Below are 22,738 nucleotides of genomic sequence, written 5' to 3' on the forward strand. Positions count from 1 at the left end.
AAGTTCCTACCTCATTATTTAGATCTTACTAGGATGAGCAAACTTCTACCTTGCAGGCTTGGACTGAAGAAGTTGTCCACCCACTCCTTTCGGAGTACTGTGCTCTTTCCTCTACATCACATGCCAGGACTACAGTAGACATCAGGTGCTCATTATCTATGGAAGAATGTCATTTCAGTTTCTTCCACAAACTGACAAGTTACTAACATTTTGGGACTGCTTACGTCATCAAATACAAGTTCCAACCATTTACAGACATTTTTTCCTGCAAATGCCTTTCTGTTCTCCACTTGGATATCCATGTGTAATGTTGTAACCATGGGATTAATGTTGCATTAATATCTATGTCAGTCTGAAGTAGGTGGAACACAGCTTACCTTCTCCCACCAGAATGTTAATGGAATATGTGGATGCATGTTTATAAAATGGTCCACTTGTACCATAGAGGCCCAACATACTATGGCCATGGCCGTAACAGCAGCTAGGAACTTACAACTGATGGAATGAGATGCAATGCTCTCTACCTTTCTTAAAGACTATCGTAGGCAAGCTACACTTGCAACCTTCATCATCTAATCTCCTATTTAATGATCATGTAGATGTCGTTCATAAGAAGCCAACAAGGATGCCTTTCTTTCCATCGCTCACAGTCTTGGCTACAGCATAGGGATGTCCCTAGAAGACATACAAATTAATTTGCAGCTGTTGAAACCCAAGTTCTCACGATCTAATTAAAATCAAAAGGAGGTGAATCATGCTTTGCCAGCGTTCCACAAGACCCTTCCTATCTCAAATGACACATTCCAGTAAGGAGAAGGCTCCAATATTTCGTTACTGAATGGGAGAAGATGACATATGAACTAGACAAATGGTTTACTTGGGACTTGGTATTATGTTCAGTGCACCTCCTAAAACCTTTGCCCAGAGTTCTTTCAGATAGAAAGCTGCACTTATCACTTGGTCTACAACCTAAGTTCATTCAGTGGACTCTATTATGCCCTTGGGTTTGGGATGGAATGCAACAATGGGTTTTAATGGTGTTAATCGTGAAGCTGCACAATCATTGTGGTCCTGAAGGACGTGTGACTTTACATCCCCATTTAAACAAGTTGCCTGTAACAGCTACAAAGCAGCAGGTTAGTTATATATTGGAGCAAGACATGACTTCACATGTTGTCCTCCTTTTTCATTATTAGTCTCCTTGTCAATATGACATCTCTTACCTCATACCCTTTCAAGAGCTTGGTCAGCTAGGATTGACATCAATATTGAAGTAAAAAGAAAGTTTGCCCTTTTAAAAAAAATTTAATTCATGCAATGATAGGTTCCTTTTCTACACAGCAATCCATGTGCTAGAGGATTCCTTCGCCAGATGAGTCTTGCTCAATGGGGCAACTGATACTTTAGTTCTTGGTTGCTTTCTTTGGCTCCCTTAATATTGATACTGTAATCCTAATGGAGGCCGAACCTTTGACCATTGGACCAACTTTCACAATCTGAGCAATACGAGGTTGCATCTCAAAGGCAGGGAACCCACCCTGGACTCACATCGGGAATAGCTCTGCAAGTACAACCTCTGGCGAACATGATTGCTATGAATGCAAACACATGTAACGGTTTTTGCCATTATGTACTTAATTTCTCTATCACTTTTTGATACGACAACCCTAGACACCTTATTTGCTAAAGACACCTTATGCAATAAACTTGATTAAAAGCATGACAGAGCTGGACTTTTGTATGCATACTAAACATATTTTTTCAAGATGCAAGATTCAGTACATTATATAGCAATAAACTGAATATTCAGCAATCACCTAGAATCCCGGAATCACGTCACAATGATGAAGATGAAAACCTTGGCATCAGATCTAGCATTCGGGTATCCTTCTCACACAGTTGACTTTTATCATTGCTTGCAGTCACTGATATACAGGGGAAAATATTGCCAACTTTCTGTATCTGTGTGACTTGACTCCTACTCAGCTTATTGCTTACTGGCTGTGAAAAGGGGGGGGGGAGGAGGTTACTATTGAGAAAATTGTCTTTATTCATATAATACACATATAATACACAATCTTGGGCAGTAAACGTCTTTTATCTCTTAGGATTCTAGTAGATAATGTTGACTTGAATTAACAGGACTGTAGTAGACAAAGGGAGACAACTTGTCCGAAGACTCTCAACATAAAAGAGTTGTTTCCCTTAGACAGCGTAAGAAATGACGAATACTTTTAAGTTAGATGCAAGCGGGGGGATTATGTTTGCCCAACAAACGCATGTAAGTTCATCAGATCGTGAGTTTCAGTCTTAGAAAGTGTGATATTTGAAGATAAATATATGCATTCAATGATCACATACATTTATAGAATTGAATAGGTGTGATATGAGGAGATAATTATTTTCATCCAATAATCACACAAATTGATGTATTCTTGTAAAAGCGTAGTATGTGAAGAGAAAATAAGCTCATTCAATGACCACGCACAATTAATATTAGCAAAAGTGTGGTATGTGAAGAGGAATTGGACTCATTCAATGACCACACATGACTAATTAGAACGGGGCAAAATGTGGTGAGCAAATGTCAACAATGATCACCCAAACAAAGTTTTCTAGCTGCAATGTATCAAGATGTTGAAGTGAACTCTTTTACATTTATACAACTGGGATTTGCAAACAAATCTTCTCAAAGAACAGGAACTAACTGTCACATATAAAAATATTTCAAACTCATGAAAATGGACCCTAGATGAAATATTAGAAGTGAAGAAATTTTTATTTTAGAATAATAAGAGAAGTTTAAGTTCTACTTTAAATACTGAAATTACAGCATTAGCTATGTGTATCTTAAAATTCTTTAACTAATAAAATTGTTAATGCATTAAATATAATTGCAAAATAAATATTATATAAATTATATAAGTAACTAAAATGAATTAAAGTGGACACCCATGTCTTGCTATATTGACTCTTGAACCTGACTGTTACATACTGCTGTACATACCTAATGAATTTGGGCTTTGGATGGTCTCTTGCGTTCTCTGCCGTTCTGGCTCCCATTTCAAAATTTCCTGGGCCTTAAATACTGTATAGTTGGAAAACTGTTGAAAGTTGGAATATTGTTGGAAAAACGTTGGATGTTGGAGAAGATGGAAAATCCCAACTAGTCTTGAGACTATAAATCTATGCAAAAATAATGATTATTTCCAACCAAAAGGATATATTTGTTGAAATTATCATTTTAAAAAATATACTTTATTGAAAAGTTATCCAAAATCCATCGCTAAACCGTAATTTGGTAACTCATGTCGCTCTCCATATGGGTGTACTAGACTGGATTCACCTTGTGCATGCTCAGCGAATTATAAACAGCAATGGCAGCGACCTAAGAAAGCTACATGTGATGAATCAAATGAAGCCCAGTATTTTAAATAAGGATCGACAACATCTATTAAATATCATCTCCGGTAATTGAATATGGTCTGCTCAAACACCCTAGATATATAAAACTTCTCTTCTTCATGCCAAAATTGGCAAATGCATCCTATGAAATCGTCGGTAGGTCAGACATATATGTACCCATTGTATGTACCATGATCAGCTGATAGTTACATCAACCATTATATTTTTTTATTGGTAATTGTTTTTCTTCCTATTTGAAAAATGCACTTGCTGAATAACAAAAATCAGTTGTATAATGTAGAAATTCTGATGGTCTTATATGTCATTGATTATAGTATTTCGCGAACTTTCATCAGTTACAGTAAAGACTATAAGACTCTGACTGTTACACACATATGACTGGGGGGAGCAAGACTCCTACCCTTTCGGTGTGCCATAGGAGTGTGGCCCCCTCAAGATCGTTATTTACATATCAGCATCCTCAAGATGAAACCATTTTGAAAGCTTTACTTTGGTGGCTGGAGAACTTACATGGGAATGCAGTTCTCATTCTGTCCATCAACCCCACTGGTGACTTATCTCAAACAGCAAGTGGAACCAAGCACACAGACCTTTTTTTCTTTCTTTGGGATTTTCTAAAGTGGTGTTCTCAGCGACAAATCCACATTTCAGTTCAACATATCCTAGATTTGCTGATGTATTAGTGGACTCTTTGTCCTGCAAGAATGAACTAATACAAACAGAATGGTCTCTTCACTCAATAAACACTCAATAAATACTCAGTACTCAGTGGGATTGACCTATGATGTACCTATTGATGAAAAGATGGAATGTCAAAATCCTAACCATTGTCTCACCAGTCCTGGATCCAAAAGGCCTGGATAATCGATGGAATGACCAAATTTATGCAGTTCTCCAACATCACAGGTTCTGAAGGTGATACAGGAATCAGAAGAATCGGAGTGTCTCTTCATATTGATTACTCCACTCAAATGGGAAATCTTGGACCAACCTCATCAGTCTCAGAACAGAATAGCAAGGAATCAAAATATTCCCTCATCTGCATTAAGCTATTGTAATGGTAGGTGTTTCTCTTCCTAAACCAAAAGTTACTGAACCTGAACATCTGAACCTTATTAAATGCACCCTTAAGAACCATCAGTTCTCACAATAAGTGGTGGAGAATCCTTCAAATGAGAGCTGTACAAGGCAATGGAATAAATCTCAGCTGAGCAATCAAGAGCACTTTATACAAATGTAGGCATACATTTGTCAATAGCTAACTTCCTATGGCTCTTCGATGAGAAACAGTTAGCACCATTTATAATTAAACCTACTGTTCCATGTTTAGTGGCACACTTTGTTTTCATGGAAGAGAGGATGTCAGACAAAAACCAAAGATGGGTCCAATCTTCTGTTCATCTTGGATTTCATCTGGCCATGGCACTGTCTCCTTGCTCAAGTGGAATTTATCATAGTTACTTACCTGGCTGAAGAAGACACCAGAGTAAAATCATTGGCTTTAGTCAAGGCCATACTGGAAGTACGTGATGTTAGGCATGTAAAAAGCTTACATGTTGTTCTAGAAACATCATCTTGTGACCCTCATATGGGAGTCTGTTTTGCATCTTAAATTAGTGTATAACTCTTTTCTATAGAGAATTTGGTCAGTCGGGCTATAAACCATTGACACTTAAAGGTGTTTTGTTTTGACCAGTTTGAGTTGAAATTCTCTTTAACTCTTTACCTTCTGCTAACGCATATATGCGACCATAAAAATAGCCTCATAACCCCTGAGATGCATCTATAAGCTGCTAATAATACTTGCTCTGTCCCGGCTGGCTCATACATGCTTTTCCGGCCAAGGGTTGGGAAACCCCAGATACGCATATACATGTTTCATATTAAAGCTTTGTATTGGATGAAATTACAAACATCCGTTCTCTTTTATAATATTTAGCCAATTAAAATAGTCCTTACATAAAATGATGAATGTATTCTATTAGTAGTTTTACAGCATATAAGCAGGAAATTCTATTGAAAACAAGGTCAGTGGTGACAGTAAAACAAAATGTCAACATTCGTGTATTCTGACGACGATTCTGATGGAAGTTTTGAAGGATTTGAAAATGATGATATTGATTTTAACCAGATTCAAGACAAAGGATGAAATGAAATGCGAAACAATTAAATCTGGTTGGAACACATGAGACCGGTAAATGTGGACAACTTTACAGCAGTTTCAGGGCCAGCATTTATTTTAGAAGAAAATGCAAGGGATATAGATTTCTTTTGCTTCAGGCCGTATCATACAAAATTACCAAATCAGCAATAAAATAGTGGACACATTGGTGTGCAAAATAGTGGTGAGAAAAGTTTTCTAATATACATTTTAAACACAGATATATTGAGATATATTTTTTTTATTATAAATATGTGATTATAAACATTGATTCCTGTGGATTATATGTACTTGTTGGTGGAAATGAGTGGCACAAAACATTGGTAAGTGTTTAAAATTTTATTTTACATTAAATTACATTGTTTGCATGGGACAAAATTGATACAGAAAATGTAGACAGCATGTAAATAACTTAAGAAGTTCTCACTCAGACAGCTGTTATGATGCTCTGGGGTTCAGCCTACAAACAGCTGCTAGAAGGCAGGCTGCTTATCAGGCTTAGTCGCCAGAGCAGCAAATACTTGCAGAAGGTAAAGAGTTAAGGAATTATTAATTCTTTTCCCTGGAAATATTTAAGTGCTCATACAGAATTCTTAGACAAAGTCATTTATTGAAATTCTATTTAGAATTCAAGACTGGAATATTATTTTCTGTGGTTCAACAAGGGACTGTTGACACATCAGGACAACAATGACTATTGCATACATCATCATCCTCCATCTTGGATTTTTTATCAGGACTCCAACTTAGATTCATTTAGGACTTTTTTTTCTAGGACTTCAATTTTTTAAATCTTGGATTATTTTGGGATTTGATTCATAAAACTGTAAGTTTTCTTATTTTTATCTTGTTTTTGTAGGGAAATAAATTATTTGTTAATTTTACAAAGCTTGTTGTCTTCACTCTTTTCTTGTTGTGTTTTGTAAGAGCCTAAATGTAACACTGGGTCTGTCCTGTTTGCAGTTGGACTTATAAGGGAGTATATATGTATTTTTCCAATAATATTTCTGTGGACATAATTATACATTTACTTTACCATGGGTAACTACATATAAATATCACAGTTTGTAAAACCTTTGGCGATTGACATGTCTTTATTCAATATTGAAAATTGCTTTAGTAACTTGTAATTTTCAAATAACCATTTTCATGAAAGCAGATTTTCAAAATTGTTTATGAAACATTTTGAAAATGAAGCTGACATTCATAATACAACAGAAAATGTTTACTTTTAGAAAGTCTTATGGTTTAATTTTCTAGTAAAACATGTCTTTAACTTTAAACCTAGACTTGTAGCATTTGATTAGTCTATATGACAGACTTAGCTTTAAGACTGCAAACATTAGACTTAACTTCAAGTAGTAACTCCAGTGCTTGTCATTAAATCCTGACCAACTAGTTCTTAGTATTAAGTATTTATAATTGATCTTGATTATTTAAAGAGGAAATTCATTTTTCTCCATAGGCCCTTACTTCTGAAGTTGTGAAGACAATTCGTGATATCATTGCAATGAACCCATTGTACAGGTGAGGGAGACTTTTGTATTTTATTCTGTTATCTCATAAATTTTGTTTGTAATAATTGTGCTTTTTGGGAATTAAATAAGATACTGATAAAGTATTGCATCCAAAACCAAATGGTCATTGACCGGAATTATGATACAGAAACATCTCGTTTGTTAGTTCAGCTGGTCACAGGCAAAAACAGTTTAAGGGATGGTCTGTTGTCCTTCGTCCATCTTTTTGTTAGCACAAATTTATTATTGTTACTCCTCCTAAACTAGACTAGAAGAGTTTTTGGGATGGTCTTTCATCAGTCGTTCGTCTCTCTGTTAGCAAGTTTGTTATCACTACTCTTTCTAAACTACTTGGAGGATTGACATGAAACTTGACACATTCATTCATGCCAAGGTCTAGTTGGTCTCTTATTAATATGGTACTGCTTAGACATCCATTATGGTCACCAAAGCAGCCATCTTGAAAATCTTGTTGTCACTGCTAAATGGATAGTCATATCAACAAAGACTTCTTATAGTGAAGTTGGTCCTAAATCCAAATGGTGCTGATCTGACATCCAATATGGCTGTGTAATGGCAGCTCTATTGAAAATTTTGCTGTCTCTACTCCTCATGAATCATTGGTGTTATTAACCTTTGGTTTTCACTATAAAACTTGCAATATCTAGTTGGTCCTAAACTGATGTCCAATATGCCCATTATAGTGACCATCCTAAGAATCTTGTTATTACTACATGGATGGTCATATCTACATGGAGTTTTCACTGAATGACTTGTCAATTTTATTCCAATATGGCCACCATGGCAGTAATCTTTAAAATTTTGTTCTCGCTACATCTTTTGATTGGGATTGTCATTTCAACCTGCGTTTTTTTACTAAAATACTTATTATAATGTCTTCCTTTTCCTAAATAAAAACAGTGCAGATCAGACATCCAGTTTGGCTGCCACAGTAGTCATCTTAAAAATGTTTTTGTCACAACTCTACTTGAACAGAAAGTCATATTGACATGGGGTTTTCACCAGAAAACCTATTATGATGTCCAGTTTGTTTAACATGAAAATGGTTTCAAACTGACATCCATTAATGCCACTACAGCAGCCATCTTGAAAATCTTGTTATTGCTGTTCCTTCTGAATGGAATGTCATATCTTGAAAATATTGCTCTACCCCTGTCCAAATAGGTGGCCATATGAATATGGGGTTTTCACCTAGCAACATCTTAGGACACCTAGTAAGTCCTAAATGAATATGGGTACTTTAACAACTGTCTTAAAAATCTTGTCACTTCTTCCCCTGCTTGGATGAGCGTTATTAACCAAAGTCACTTCTAGTGTTGTTCTAGATGCAAATATTGCCTTGCTGACATTCTATATGTGTACCACAGTAGCTAATTTAACAATTTTGCTGTTGCTGAAGGATATCAGATGTTATCAACACTTGACATCTAAAAGGAAGAAATAGTCTTATCTAGAATTCCTTGTTTTTGTTCTTCGACACAGTCAATTCCAGCTTAGTATAACCAGTAACCAAATTTGGACATACTAGCTAGGTATTTACCAGTGCTGAACAAAGGTTTTATCTTGTTCTTGAAAATTCTGTTTGCCCAGGGGCCTCAGGTTGCAGATTAGTCAAAGGCATTTGCCTCTACATATCACTGATATTTCAACTTTGTGTGGGTTCAAGTCCTGGCTTGACCAATGTGGGTATGTGAGACAGCTTACCAGTAGCTTCCCTTGGGTTGGTGGTTCTTTTCCAGGTTTTCCTGGATTCTTTTTCTTCCAGATATACTGGTTACCATGTATAGTCAGTCTATCATATGCTAAAATTAACATTAAATCCACAAAACCAACCAAACATCTTTTTGCCCATTATAGCATCAAGGAACTCTGTCTAGATCCCATTGATCTTAGTAAGTGTTCTACCTTAACTTGTCATTTGAACTTGTTAACCAATGTTCCCTTAGGAATTCTGGTAATTGAGGTACTAGCTTGTATATTAGGCATCTCATTTGTTGATTGAAGTTTTGTTTTTTTAAAAGATAACACAATGAATTATACATAATGCATAACACAGTGCATCACACACAATGCATATCACACAGTGCATCACATAATATATCACACACAGTGCATCACACAATGCACTACACACTGAATCACACAGTGCATCACAATACATTACACAATTGGCATCACAAATCATCATGCAATACATCACATACAGTGCATCACAAACTATTGATCACAAAAGGCTTCACACAATGTATCCCACAGTGCATCACACAATGCATCACGTACACAGTGCATCACAATGCATCAGACAAGGCATCACACACAATGCATGACAGTGCATCACAGACAAACTGGACCATTGTTACCTTGGTCAAAAGGATCACAATCACCAAATCAAACTAGACCTATGTTACCTTGGTCAAAAGGACCACAATCACCAAATCAAACTAGACCTATGTTACCGTGGTCAAAAGGACCACAATCACCTATCAAACTAGACCATTGTTACCTTGGTCAAAAGGACCATGATCACCAAATCAAACTAGACCAATGTTACCGTGGTCAAAAGGACCACAATCACCAAATCAAATTAGACCTATGTTACCGTGGTCAAAAAGACCACAATCACCAATCAAACTAGACCGTTGTTACCTTGGTCAAAAGGACCATGATCACCAAATCAAACTAGACCTTTGTTACCTTTGCAACAGGGACCAGACTCATTTGATTCTTAATTAACTTGTCATTTTTTTAGACTTTTGTTGCATATTAATTAAATCTATGTAAATCTGAAAACATTCTTCTCTTGCTTATTTGTAAACCCATGCATGATTATTTCAGAGAGAATCTTGCCCAGATAATTCAAGCAGGCCAGAAGATTATAGACAATCCTGTCTATATTAGTGATTTAGGTATGTTTTTCATTTTATCAAATTATATCTCCCCTACCTTTTAACAAATGAGGGATACTGTTTTTATTTTTGTACTGTGCATCTGACTCACACTTTCTTGTTAGCTGGATGGATTAAAAAGACAATTTGATTAAATTGAGACAATTTGAATATTTAGATACCTAGATAATGGCCAGCGAGGCCTGATTGGATTTTGGTGTCTCTGACATTATTTTTCAACGTTTTATAATTTATTTTTTACTTTTTGGATTCCATATAAATTTCATTCTATTCACATGATTAGAATTTTCCTTTCCTTCTCTCTAGTACCAGTGTCACAGAAATTGCAATTAATTTTATCATGGTTAGTTGGATGGCTCAAATTTAATGCTGACATACTTGCAGAGTGTGGTTTTTTTTTCTCAAAAATGCGAGATGAGATTTAATGCTCTTGCATCATTTTTGCAAGTACTAAAGTTTCTAGTTATACAGCAAATCATTAGTAAAACTCATTAAAGTGTGTAAGTGTGGCATTGATTCCTTTACTGTGAGATAATCTGTTTAGCATGTTGCATAATACTATGGCCAGACGTCTACTTACTAACAATACACAGCAGTCTAAGACATGATCATTATATTTTCTTGGGAAGAATGATATCTCTTTTGCACTCAGCCATTTTAGTCACAAATATGGAAATATTCTTCCAGTATTATCTTTATTTCGAAGTACCATCTGTTACTATATCTTCTTTGGTGACATAATTGATTAGTACTTTTTTAAGATGGCTAATCCCAGATATTTGTCTCATTTTTTTTAGCCTGACTACCCTCTAAAAATGAAATGGTTATCTCAAATATGTTCTTGTTCAGTCATGATGAGGCTGATTAACCCATCACCATCCAGAAGCACAAGTTTGGACTATCCAACACATACAAGTGTGACTTCACTTATAAGCTAGAAGATCAATACAGCTGTTATCTAGGTTTTTGAATACCTTTGTTTTGCCCATAGGGATAAATGATACATTGGTTCCAAGTTCAATGTGTTTAATATCCAATAAATATCCATTCCATCATATATATCTGTGGGCTAAAGCCAAGGTCAGAGTTAAATGACAGTCCATTATTCAGTGGACACATTAGCAATCAAGAGGGTCTGCTTGTGCTTGAATAAAGATTGCTCTTTAATAATGGTCAGTCGGCTTGGAAGAAGGTTGGTAATGAATTCTGGAACCATTTTCAGATGTACCACTATGGATTCTGTATAATATTCGTCTACAGGTCTCAACAAATATTTCAGCAGTTATGTTTGAATCAGATTCAAAATGGCAGACTTAACAACCCAATCTTTCCATTGTCATGGAATTGCATGTTTCCACAAACATTGGTGAATACATTTCTGGATTCTGTGATGTATTAAATATAACATTTTTATGTGGAATTCCCAAAAATCCAAATCTGTTTAAATTTTTCTTTAAGTGAGATAGATGCTCTTGACCACTGTTGGGATATTTTCCCACTTATTACAAACTGTGCCACGTGTTTCAGCAAATAATGTATATGAGACTAAAATCTTCTTGCATGAATATATTTAGTAGAAAAAGGCAAAGCAGAGCATTTCTTCTAATACATGACTTCTAAATTTATAAAATTTGTGTATAAACACTAATTTTGAAAGAAACTTGCATATGACTCTATTTGTTATGTGGTCTTCAACTAAGCAATGGAAAAGAGTGAAAATCAACATGTTTTGTAAAATTCAACAAACAATAATTTATTTCCCTATAATACCAAGTGCAAATGTTAAAAGAATTTAAGTACTGTAAGTTAAATTCCAAATAGTCATAACAGTTCTATCAGAAGTCCAAAAGTATAAAGTACTTCTCAATGAGTTCCAGTTGTGTTCCAACTGAATTATCATTTGAATGTTCTGATGTACCTGGAATAGTATTGCTAACAGCCTTGATGTATCAGAATGATACAATCCAAAATGTCTCTAAATGAATTCACAATAATCCCCAAATCAACACTATGAAAGCAGCTGTAACATGCAACATAATCATATACTCTGTTGATTGCTGCACCCATTCACTCTATAGAATATTTGTACAAGTGAACAGCTAAGGGGCTATACAGTCTGGACAATTTCCACAACTAGAAGGGCTCTGTAATCTGAACAAGTTCCATAACTATATGGGCTATGTAATCTGGACAAGTTACATGACAACAGGTGCTATGTAATCTGGACAAGTTCCATGACCACAGGAGCTATGTAATATAGACAAGTTCCACAACTACAGGAGCCATGTAATCTGGACAAGTTCCACAAACTATAGATGCTATGTAATAGGGGCAAGTTCCATGACTACAGGTGCTATTTAATCTGGACAAGTTCCATCACCACAGGGGCTATGTCATCTGGACAAGTTTCACAACTAAATGGGCTGTGTAATCTGGACAAGTTCCATGACCACATGGGCCTTGCAACCTGGACAGCATATGATACAAGGCTATTTAAAGTTTGAAACTCCTGATATATAATTGTCAGAGTTTTGTAAAGTAGCCTTTTTTCCTGATGTGGATAAAGAATTTGGATATGTAATTCATCTTTAGTTAAGTAACAACAAAATGTGCCTGACACAATCATATTATGACAACACTGGCTGGCAACAGCTATCCTGGTGAATGTATGTAAGTTGCCTGTCTGCAGTCAGATATGATGACTGAGTTAGGCATTGATTTCAACTTTGGATTTATCTTATTTTACAAAAGATTTTTATTTTCCTGTCTCAGTCTGAAATTTGCATACATATTTCTCATTATGAATCACAACAGACCATATTGTAATCGGGTTCATCGGTCCATCTGTGAACTGTTTGACTACCACAAGGTAACTTATCTTGGAATAAATGTAATTCAGTTAAATTTGGTTTACAGCTTTATGCTGATGAAACTTAAAGAAAATTAAAGATTTGGAAGTCACTCCTGGGATAAGAGTTAGGATCCTATGATGTGAGTGCCCTTTTTACCAGCATACCTGTTGACAAGACCTTGTTAGTCATCATTAATAGACTCTTGTAAGATATAGGGTGGAACATACACAACACTTTGGTTATAGAGCAGATAACTACTGTGTTGGAATGGGTCTTGAACATGACTGGTATGGCAAATTTGTATATGGAATATTATGAACATGATGCTCTTTCCACTTCAGCCCATCCTCAGGATGTGTGGTTTCAGTATGTGGATGTGTGGTTTCAGTATTTGGATGTGTGGTTTCAGTATTTGGATGTGTGGTTTCAGTATGCGGATGTGTGGCTTCAGTATGTGGATGTGTGGTTTCAGTATGTGGATGTGTGGTTTCAGTATGCAGATGTGTGGTTTCAGTATGTGAATGTGTGGTTTCAGTATGTGGACATGTGGTTTCAGTATGTGGATGTGTGGTTTCAGTGGATGTGCGGTTTCAGTATGTGGATGTGTGGTTTCAGTATGTGGATGTGCGGTTTCAGTAGGTGGATGACACTTTCGCCATGATGCATGAATATGATATTGAAGAATTCACAGAGCATATCATTTCCATTGATGAAAATATCCAGTTCACTTATGAAGTGGAAGAGGATGAGAAGTTGCCATTTTTGGATACTTGGGTTCACATTTTAGGTGATGGGGCAACAGAGGTTATGATTTACCACAAACTTACCTACACAGACCAGTATCTGAACTTCAACACTCCAGCCACCATCTTGAGATCAGTAGTGAGAACTATGTTGCATTAGGTGAGCAGCATTGTTAATACTGAGGAAGACCATGTGACATTGCTAATACTGAGGAAGACATGTGACATTGTTAATACTGAGGAAAGACCATGTGACAGATTAATCATATTAAGAAAGTTTTAAGGTCCAAAGTTTATCAAGACTGGATGTTTGTGTTTCCTGAAAAAGAGAGAAGTAGACAAATGGCTGAAGGAAAGAGAAGAAAGATGTGTAACTATCTTTTTTACCATATCATGGACTCTCTGAAAGACTTTTTAAAAATCTTCAGACAACATGTAGCTAGTTTCAGCTGCAAAACCCTACAACACCATCTGCTCAGTCTTGGTACATCCAAAAGACTCCTTGAAATAAGAAGTGCTCAATCATCTATAAGCTCTAGTGTGATAATTGTGGAAAAGACATCTGCATTCGGGAGACCATTAGAAATCTTGAAACAAGAGTTAAAGAACACCAACAGAGAATCCCTGACAGCAGCTGGTGAACATTGTGAAGAAACACAGTATACTTTCTCTTACATTAGATTTGCTGAGCTTGATATCATTCTGGACAGTAAGTTTCTCATCTGATTTTGATCGGACATGGCCTGTAGCTTGACAGTAAGCAAAATCCATGGGTATTAGTGAGGCAGTCTTGAATCTGATTCATTGAGCTTGTACCACTCTAGAGACTATATTCCTGTTTAATTTTTGATTAAATTTAATAAATATATGTAGACTTGGATCATAAAAACCTTGCATATGTACAGTTATGAGTGAAATTCATGTAGGAATCAGACCTTGTAAATTGGCTTATATCATCAAGAGATCCAATGAGCCTTATTATGAGCAAAATCTGCACAAGTTGACAAGGTCTTCTTGCATCTAATTGGGTGAACTTCTGGCCACTCCAACGATTTTATATTTTTACTTGATTTTTAAGCAGAACTAGATAAGCAACCTAAAATTATTAATATTTTTTTATATTAAAGCATTATTCTTTACAAAAGCTTCTCATTATTGAACTTCATCTTTTCTGCTTGTTTCTATCTACTACACTCTTCTGATGGGTACATCAGTACCATGAATACTTTGATTATGTTTTGTTATGACAGATTCAGGGCAAATAATGTTACCTTTGTCTGTCCATACTTACAACTGTCAGTCCAACCATTATGTCTTGCCCGTGTCTGTACATACAACTGTCTGTGATCCAGTATGCCTTACCCTTGACTGTCCATATTTACAGCTGTGCATTATTATGTCTTGTGGCTATTATGTCTTGCCCTTGTCTGCCCATACATACATCATCTATCCATCCATTATGTCTGGTCCTAGTCTGTCCATACTTACAACTGTCTATCCATCAATTATGCCTGGCCCTTGTCTGTCCATACAACTGTCTATCCATCCATTGTGCCTTTCCCATGTCTTCCAATACTTACAACTATCTATCGATCCATTATGCCTGGTCCTAGTTTGTCCATATTTACAACTATCTATCCATCCATTATGCTTGGTCCTAGTTTGTCCATACTTGCAACTGTCTATCCATCCATTATGTGTTGGCTGGATTTAACCTTTAGAATAGTTTTTGGCATTGCATTGGGGTGTCTGAATTCTATGGACAAATTTCTTGTTATTCTCTACCCATTGTCTGTGAAAAGGGTGGATACTTTTATTCCAGATAATCTATACAATCCATATTTTATTTTGTTAACAAATTTTGTTTATTGAAATCAAATTCAGGACAAGGTATATATCAACAAAGTAGAAAATTCTTCATAGTGATGTACGGAGCATTTAAGGATTATTTTGCAAGAGTAAAACTATTAAGTTATTACCCCCATGATTGTACAGAGAATGTTGTGGTATCCTCCAGCCATTAGTCATCAGCTTTGTCTCCTAAACTGCAAGGTGAAAATTCATCAAACTTTGTACACTGGTTGCCAGTTTTATAATGAACCTTGCGAGAAGTAAGATTTTTGGCAATTCTTCCCATGGGTACCTGGGAGAGGGTCACAGATCAGTAAATGCTTTGAACATTTTTTGACCGTGCATTTATATCAGTGGGATAAATAATATGTGAAACAGAATTTGTTTGGTTATGACCCCTGAATCATGGGCTGAAAGACAGGATAGTTAAAATAAATATTGGGATTGGCCATGGTGTACCAAAGAAGTAGCTCTACTTCATGATGATAATGGTGATGATGATGATGATTATTATAATTATTATTATTATTATTATTAGCATTTAGCATTTCATTGCTATAGAAGCAAATATTTGATATGCAGGTGCTGCATTGACAGCTGCTGAGCCAGATGAACTACAGAAAGTTCTTGAAGAAACCAATGTAAGTTTGCATTATAGTCTTGATTTAAACATCTTTGACTGGATCTATACACATCATGTCCAGTTTTTAATTCATGTCTTCATTTATTTTCATCATGATTTATGTTCAGAATATCTTCATTTATACTCATCATGTTGGGATTTAGACTAGTGTCTCTCCATTAATACTATCATGTTGGGATTTAGACTAGTGTCTTCATTAATACTCATCATGTTGGGATTTAGACTAGTGTCTCCATTAATACTCATCATGTTGGGATTTAGACTAGTGTCTTCATTAATACTCATCATGTTGGGTTTAGACTAGTGTCTCTCCATTAATACTATCATGTTGGGATTTAGACTAGTGTCTTCATTAATACTCATCATGTTGGGATTTAGACTAGTGTCTCCATTAATACTATCATGTTGGGATTTAGACTAGTGTCTCCATTAATACTCATCATGTTGGGATTTAGACTAGTGTCTCCATTAATACTCATCATGTTGGGATTTAGACTAGTCTCTCCATTTATACTCATTATGTTGGGATTTAGACTAGTGTCTCCATTAATACTCATCATATTGGGTTTAGACTAGTGTCTCCATTAATACTCATCATGTTGGGATTTAGACTAGTGTCTCCATTAATACTCATCATGTTGGGATTTAGACTAGTCTCTCCATTTATACTCATTATGTTGGGATTTAGATTTGAGTCTCTCCATTTACACTCATCACATTGGGATTTAGACTAGAGTCTCTTCATTAATACTCATCATGTTGGGATTTAGACTAGTGTCTCCATTAATACTCCTCATGATGGGATTTAAACTAGAGTCTCTCCATTTATACTCATCATGTTGGGATTTAGATGTGTCTCCATTTATACTCATCATATTGGGATTTAGACTAGAGTCTCTGCATTAATACTCATCATGTTGGGATCTAGACTAGTGTCTCCATTTATACTCATCATGTTCGGATTTTGACTAGTTACCATTTATACTCATCATATTGGGATTTAGACTAGTGTCTCCATTTATACTCATCATGTTGGGATTTAGACTAGAGTCTATCCATTTATAGTCATCATGATGGGATTTAGACTAGAGTCTCTCCATTTATACTCATCATGTTGGGATTTAGACGTGTCTCCATTTATACTCATCATATTGGGATTTAGACTAGAGTCTCTCCATTTATTGTCATCATGATGGGATTTAGACTAGAGTCTCTGCATTAATACTCATCATGTTGGGATCTAAACTAGTGTCTCCATTTATACTCATCATGTTGGGATTTAGACTGGAGTCTATCCATTTATAGTCATCATGATGGGATTTAGACTAGAGTCTCTCCATTTATACTCTTCATGTTGGGATTTAGACTAGAGTCTATCCATTTATACTCATCATGTTGGGATTTAGACTAGAGTCTCTCCATTTATACTCATCATGTTGGGATTTAGACTAGTCTCTCCATTTATACTCATCATGTTGGGATTTAGACTAGAGTCTATCCATTTATACTCATCATGTTGGGATTTAGACTCATCATGATGGGATTTAGACTAGTGTCTCCATTTATACTCATGTTGGGATTTAGACTAGTATCTCCATTTATAATCATGATGTCTTTATTTATATACATTATGTTCGGATTAATATTTATGTCTGGATTTATACTCATCATGTCTTGCAAAACCTGATGATTTTAAAATTCCATAAATTGGAAATGCATATGATAAGGTAGTTAGTAAAACATTAACTTTGAAATTTTTAAACCAGTTGAGACTTAAAATGCTCTACATATACTTGTATGGCAATGTTTTAGCAGGAAAATTAGTAATAACTGTCATATCTTTTTGTAGATACCTAACAGACTGATGTTGGCCCTTTCCCTTCTAAAAAAGGAATATGAACTTAGTAAGCTGCAACAAAAGATAGGAAGAGAGGTAAGAAATCATGTATTTAAAGTTATGAGTATCAAAATTTTGAGTTGGACATTTGTGCACTTATGCTGTATGTACTTTGCGGTGTGTACAATTTGACAGAGATTTTTTATGTTAACTGATGCATACATAGCTGGCTTTACATTTTATATCGGGGCCCCGAGTGGCTGAGTGGTCTAAAGCACTCTCCGTTACGGATCACTGCCATCTCACCTCAGTCTGTGTGGGTTCAAGTCTCAGATTCAGCTAATGTGGGTATGTGAGAAAGCTTGCCAGTAGCTTCTCGTCAGTCGGTGGTTCTTTCTGGGGTTTTCCTGGGTTCTTCCTCCACCATTAATACTGGCTGCCATGTATAGCCTATCGTGTGCTGAAAAATGGCATTAAACCCTACAAAAACAACAACAACATTTTATCTCTACTCTTCTTTCTTTCTTTTTTTCTTCCCTTTTTTCTTTATTTTCTTTTCCTTTCTTTATCTTTTTTCATTCTGCTTCAAAAAAATTATGCTTTTGTTGTTATTGCTGTTGTTGTTATAGGGTTTAACGCCATTTTTCAGCACGATATAGGCTATACATGGCAGCCAGTATTAATGGTGGAGGAAGAACCCGGGAAAACCCCGAAAAGAACCACCAACCCATGAGAAGCTACCGGCAAGCTTTCTCACATATAATTATGCTTTTGACCTCTTGCCATAAGTTTGTCCTAATCAGTTGGGGTCCTAGTCTGCCAGTACAGAATGCAAGAATAATTTAATGCTTTCATTATGGCTTAAATGGGATGACTACCATAGGAATTCTTGGATTTATAAAGTCAGTACTTTCTGTAGACCCAGCCAGCACATTATATGATTGCAGATCTGGGTCTGTGCTGTTTGAAGTTGGACTTATAAAAAAATATGTATAGTCATTCCATTAAAACTTTCACTTCTCTGTCATTATCTTCTTACTTGGTCTCAGTATTGTTGTCACAACTTATAAATAATTAAATTGTGGACTGTTCATATACTTTGGTTTCACTAAACATCAGCCACTTGTAATGCAGAGCCCCCCCTTTTTTTCTCAATATATTTCAAGCAATCAACAATGCCGTTTCGTTTGATGCATCAGTTTTGTTACAGTAATCTGGTAATTAAATAATTGGTTTTACTTGTGTCTGTTTTATTTTAGCTGTCAGTGAACATTTATGTATATGGTATCTGGTAGATGTCATTTCCACTTGCTGCCTTAAACTAATGTGGTGTGAGACTAGTATGGATACAGTGAAATAATATAAAGCATAAAGTATTAAAGCAATAATATTACTAAAAGTGGAATGAAGAATAATAAGCAATGCTTGTATGTGAAAATTTGAATTTAGTACTTATTCAGATCAATCCTTCATTCAAGTGAATCTGTTATCAAAGAATTTAAATCTTCCTGAATGAAAAGTTATTTATATCATTAATTACAACAGTGTATTGAAGTAAAAACTTCACTAATTTTCAGACAAAACCACTTAATCAAAATTGTTTCAATCAAATCTCCTGTTACATGCAATCTTTTTTGAGGTAAATAATCCCAAAATTACTGAATCAAACAAGTTGAGCTTTCTCTTAGCTCGGGACACTTAGGTGTGATCTTTCGCATATTTTGACATGAGCCACAGCTATCATTTTGACATGAATTAGCTTGATATCATGAATTAGCTTGATATATGGGGCACTGAGTTACACTAATACACTACAAAATTTTCACCAGTGTCATTTGCCTTTCCTTCATGGTCTCTATGACATGTTTAGCATACCAGTTTTATTTTGTTGTTTTTTTGTAGTCTTTATTTATTATCAAGTGTTGTGGTTGATGTTGGTCAGTACATGAGGTCAGTACAAACAATGTGTCATTCCATTATCATTCAATTTGGTTAGCATCAAACTTTTGATGGGCTCTTAACACATACAGTATTGGCACTGCATGCTAATTGCATTTAGCAGGTGTTGGCCACATCGAACATTCAGGTGTGAAATGATGATTTTTACATTATAATAATAATAATAATGAGGACTTTATATAGCGCCTAATCTTTAGAAGCTCTAAGCGCTTTACAACATTAGACAACACCTATAACAGAAAACACATATATAATGATATGATTACAAAAAGCAAACACCATGAAATTAGAAAACATAAAAAAAACATGCCGAAATATTTAAGGTAGGAAACATTATTTGGTCTTTAAGTTTGCTCTTGCAGTTGAAATAAGTGAGTTTTAAGAGTACTCTTGAATGGGATCACTGTGTCATTGTGTCTAAGTTCAGTGGGCAATTCATTCCATGTTGCTGGGCCCTGGTATGAAAAAGAACGTCCATATGACTTTGTTTTCATAGTGGGAATAATGAGTATATGATTGTCAGAAGAGGAGCGTAAGTATCTTACTGGTGTGTACACATGGGTGAAATCAGATAGGTATGTTGGACTGGAGTCCATCAGTGAAATGTAGCACAGAGAACAAATTTTGTGTTTGATTCTGGATCGAATGGATAGCCATTGTAGGGTACAGAGCAGAGGGGAGGTGTGCTCTGATTGTGGTACTCTAAGTATGATCCGAGCAGCTGTGTTTTGAAGTTTCTGGAGTAGATATTGAGATGAACCAGACAGAATTATGTTACAGTAGTCCAGTCTTGAAAGTACATTATCCAGAATGGGACATTAGTTTAATTTAGAGATGATACACATGCTTTACAACTGACTGGCTTAGTGTTGTTGGCTGCATTGCCTCTAAGGCTGTCACATTTGCAAACAATTTTAAACATTTAAACAACATTGAAACACAAATCAATTCTGTTTAAACATGATCAGTCTTCTTTGCATGCCAGAAATGGCAATTTGTGGCAGATGTGATTTATTTTCATTAAGGATTTTGATAGTCTTCTTAATTAAGTCCAAAAGTATTCTCCATGACTACGCAGATTACTTGATGAGACTATTTGCCTCATTACGCTTCTGCTGAATTTTGACAGAACAGCAAATGCTGCGTATGAAGCAAATGCAAAAGGTGTATTTTAGAATATGGACTGACTAAAGTACTCCAGTGTTGTAATGTAAATAACATTAATGCTATAAAGATTAAAACAAGAATCAAACTTTCACTTCCATAACCTGTTAAGTTGAATCTATCCTGGTACATACTTTTCCTGAAATCAGTTGTACAAGTAGACCAATATTTTATAAAATATTTTATTTAATGAATAAACTGTTAAAAGAAGTTTAGTCTGTCACATTATTTTATCACAGACGGAATTCAGAAACCTGTAAATTCAACCAATTATTGTACAATTAATTACAATTACTGACATTTTAGTAAATTTCTTTTTCAATTTCATAAAAAATGATGAAAACTGGAAATTATTACAGTAGTCCCCCTCTTATAAGGCCACCCCTAATGCAGCAGGGAAGTGGCCTTATAATGAGGGTGGCCTTTCTAGATTGGGATGACAAATGCGAATGGTAAATACATATGAAGAAAGTCACAAATACATTTAACTCTAAAACATTTAATATTTTCATTAAAAAATCACATGCATGTTGTGAAATAAATGTAAAACAAATTGTATCATCATTTTCAAAAGAATGCTATGAATAACCATTGATATAGTTTTAAAACTGTCTTTATAATTATGTTACAGATCACATCATCTGTCACTTTGTTGGTAACAGTCTAAAACACAAACCAGTCTCATCACAATTAAAAATATCCTTGCTGTCATATTCCCTGCATATATCGTTCAGTCTTTTGTTCTAATCTTCGACAACTTCATTATTAACATCAGCTGATTTTCCCCTAAGGGCAGAACACTTAATATTGTGTTGCACTTGAAATCTGTGCAACCATCCATTACTTGCGGTAAAGTCGTCATATCCCAAATCAACTGACAAAGTTGTTGCTTTTTCTTGTCATTCAAATCAGGATACAAACGTCTCCTAGCTCAAACAATCTTCCTTTCTCCGTCCATTTCACCTTCCCACTTCTGCAGAATTGTTTCATTATCTTTCACGATATTGTTCATCTGAGTCTTTCCGACATCAGTTTTCTGCAAGGATCCTCAACCCCCCCCCCCTTTTCAGTCAGGTGAATTAATTTCACTTTCTCTTTTAAACTGAGAATTTTTCTTTTCATCGATCACATGTTGATCTTTTTGCAGTAAGTTATTCATGTTGCCAACTACAATACTGATAAAACAATTTTGTATGCATCTAAACAAATTGCCTTGTGTTTTTGAAGGAAGTGATCTTGTCATGTGATTCATTAGTTGCAGTCTGGTACCCTATTGTTTTTATACATTTCTTTACACTGTGAGAGAAGCCAAAACAGCTTCGATATCACGCAGATTTGACCTTGTGGCCGTTAGGATTCATAATTTTGACAATTATTGTCAGTAGTAATAGCCACTAATTATCAAAGTGAACAAGCTCAACTTCTTACTAAGGGAAGCCATAAAGGCTATCAAACCGTTTTCCTGCTGACTTGGGTATTGTACATCGATTCTGCCACTTCTCAGCTGTTACTACTGTTCAATAATTGTAATCTTAACAATTATCAGAGTAACTAAACCAGACATGTTATGATAACACAGCAGTAAGGCTAATTGGATTACATGTACTTACCCATTTGTATGGATTAAAATTTGAGTCTTTCTCGGTTTTTATGGAATA

General features: G+C 35.4%; 1 protein-coding gene across 1 annotated transcript in view; it reads left to right on the forward strand.

Moving 5' to 3' along the window:
* The window catches only part of LOC149801776 (lon protease homolog, mitochondrial-like), a 138,220-nt gene that overhangs the window by 48,251 nt on the left and 67,231 nt on the right, over positions 1–22,738 (forward strand). Inside the window, exons 6-9 of the mRNA XM_089956844.1 lie at positions 7,053–7,114; positions 9,961–10,031; positions 16,060–16,118; positions 17,970–18,053. Coding sequence (XP_089812970.1) covers positions 7,053–7,114; positions 9,961–10,031; positions 16,060–16,118; positions 17,970–18,053 — 276 coding nt within the window. The remainder of the gene's footprint in view (positions 1–7,052; positions 7,115–9,960; positions 10,032–16,059; positions 16,119–17,969; positions 18,054–22,738) is intronic.

This window comes from Sinohyriopsis cumingii, chromosome 4, assembly GCF_028554795.1.
Source record: "Sinohyriopsis cumingii isolate HCF-2022 chromosome 4, ASM2855479v2, whole genome shotgun sequence".
In the NCBI taxonomy this organism is placed as follows: domain Eukaryota; kingdom Metazoa; phylum Mollusca; class Bivalvia; order Unionida; family Unionidae; genus Sinohyriopsis; species Sinohyriopsis cumingii.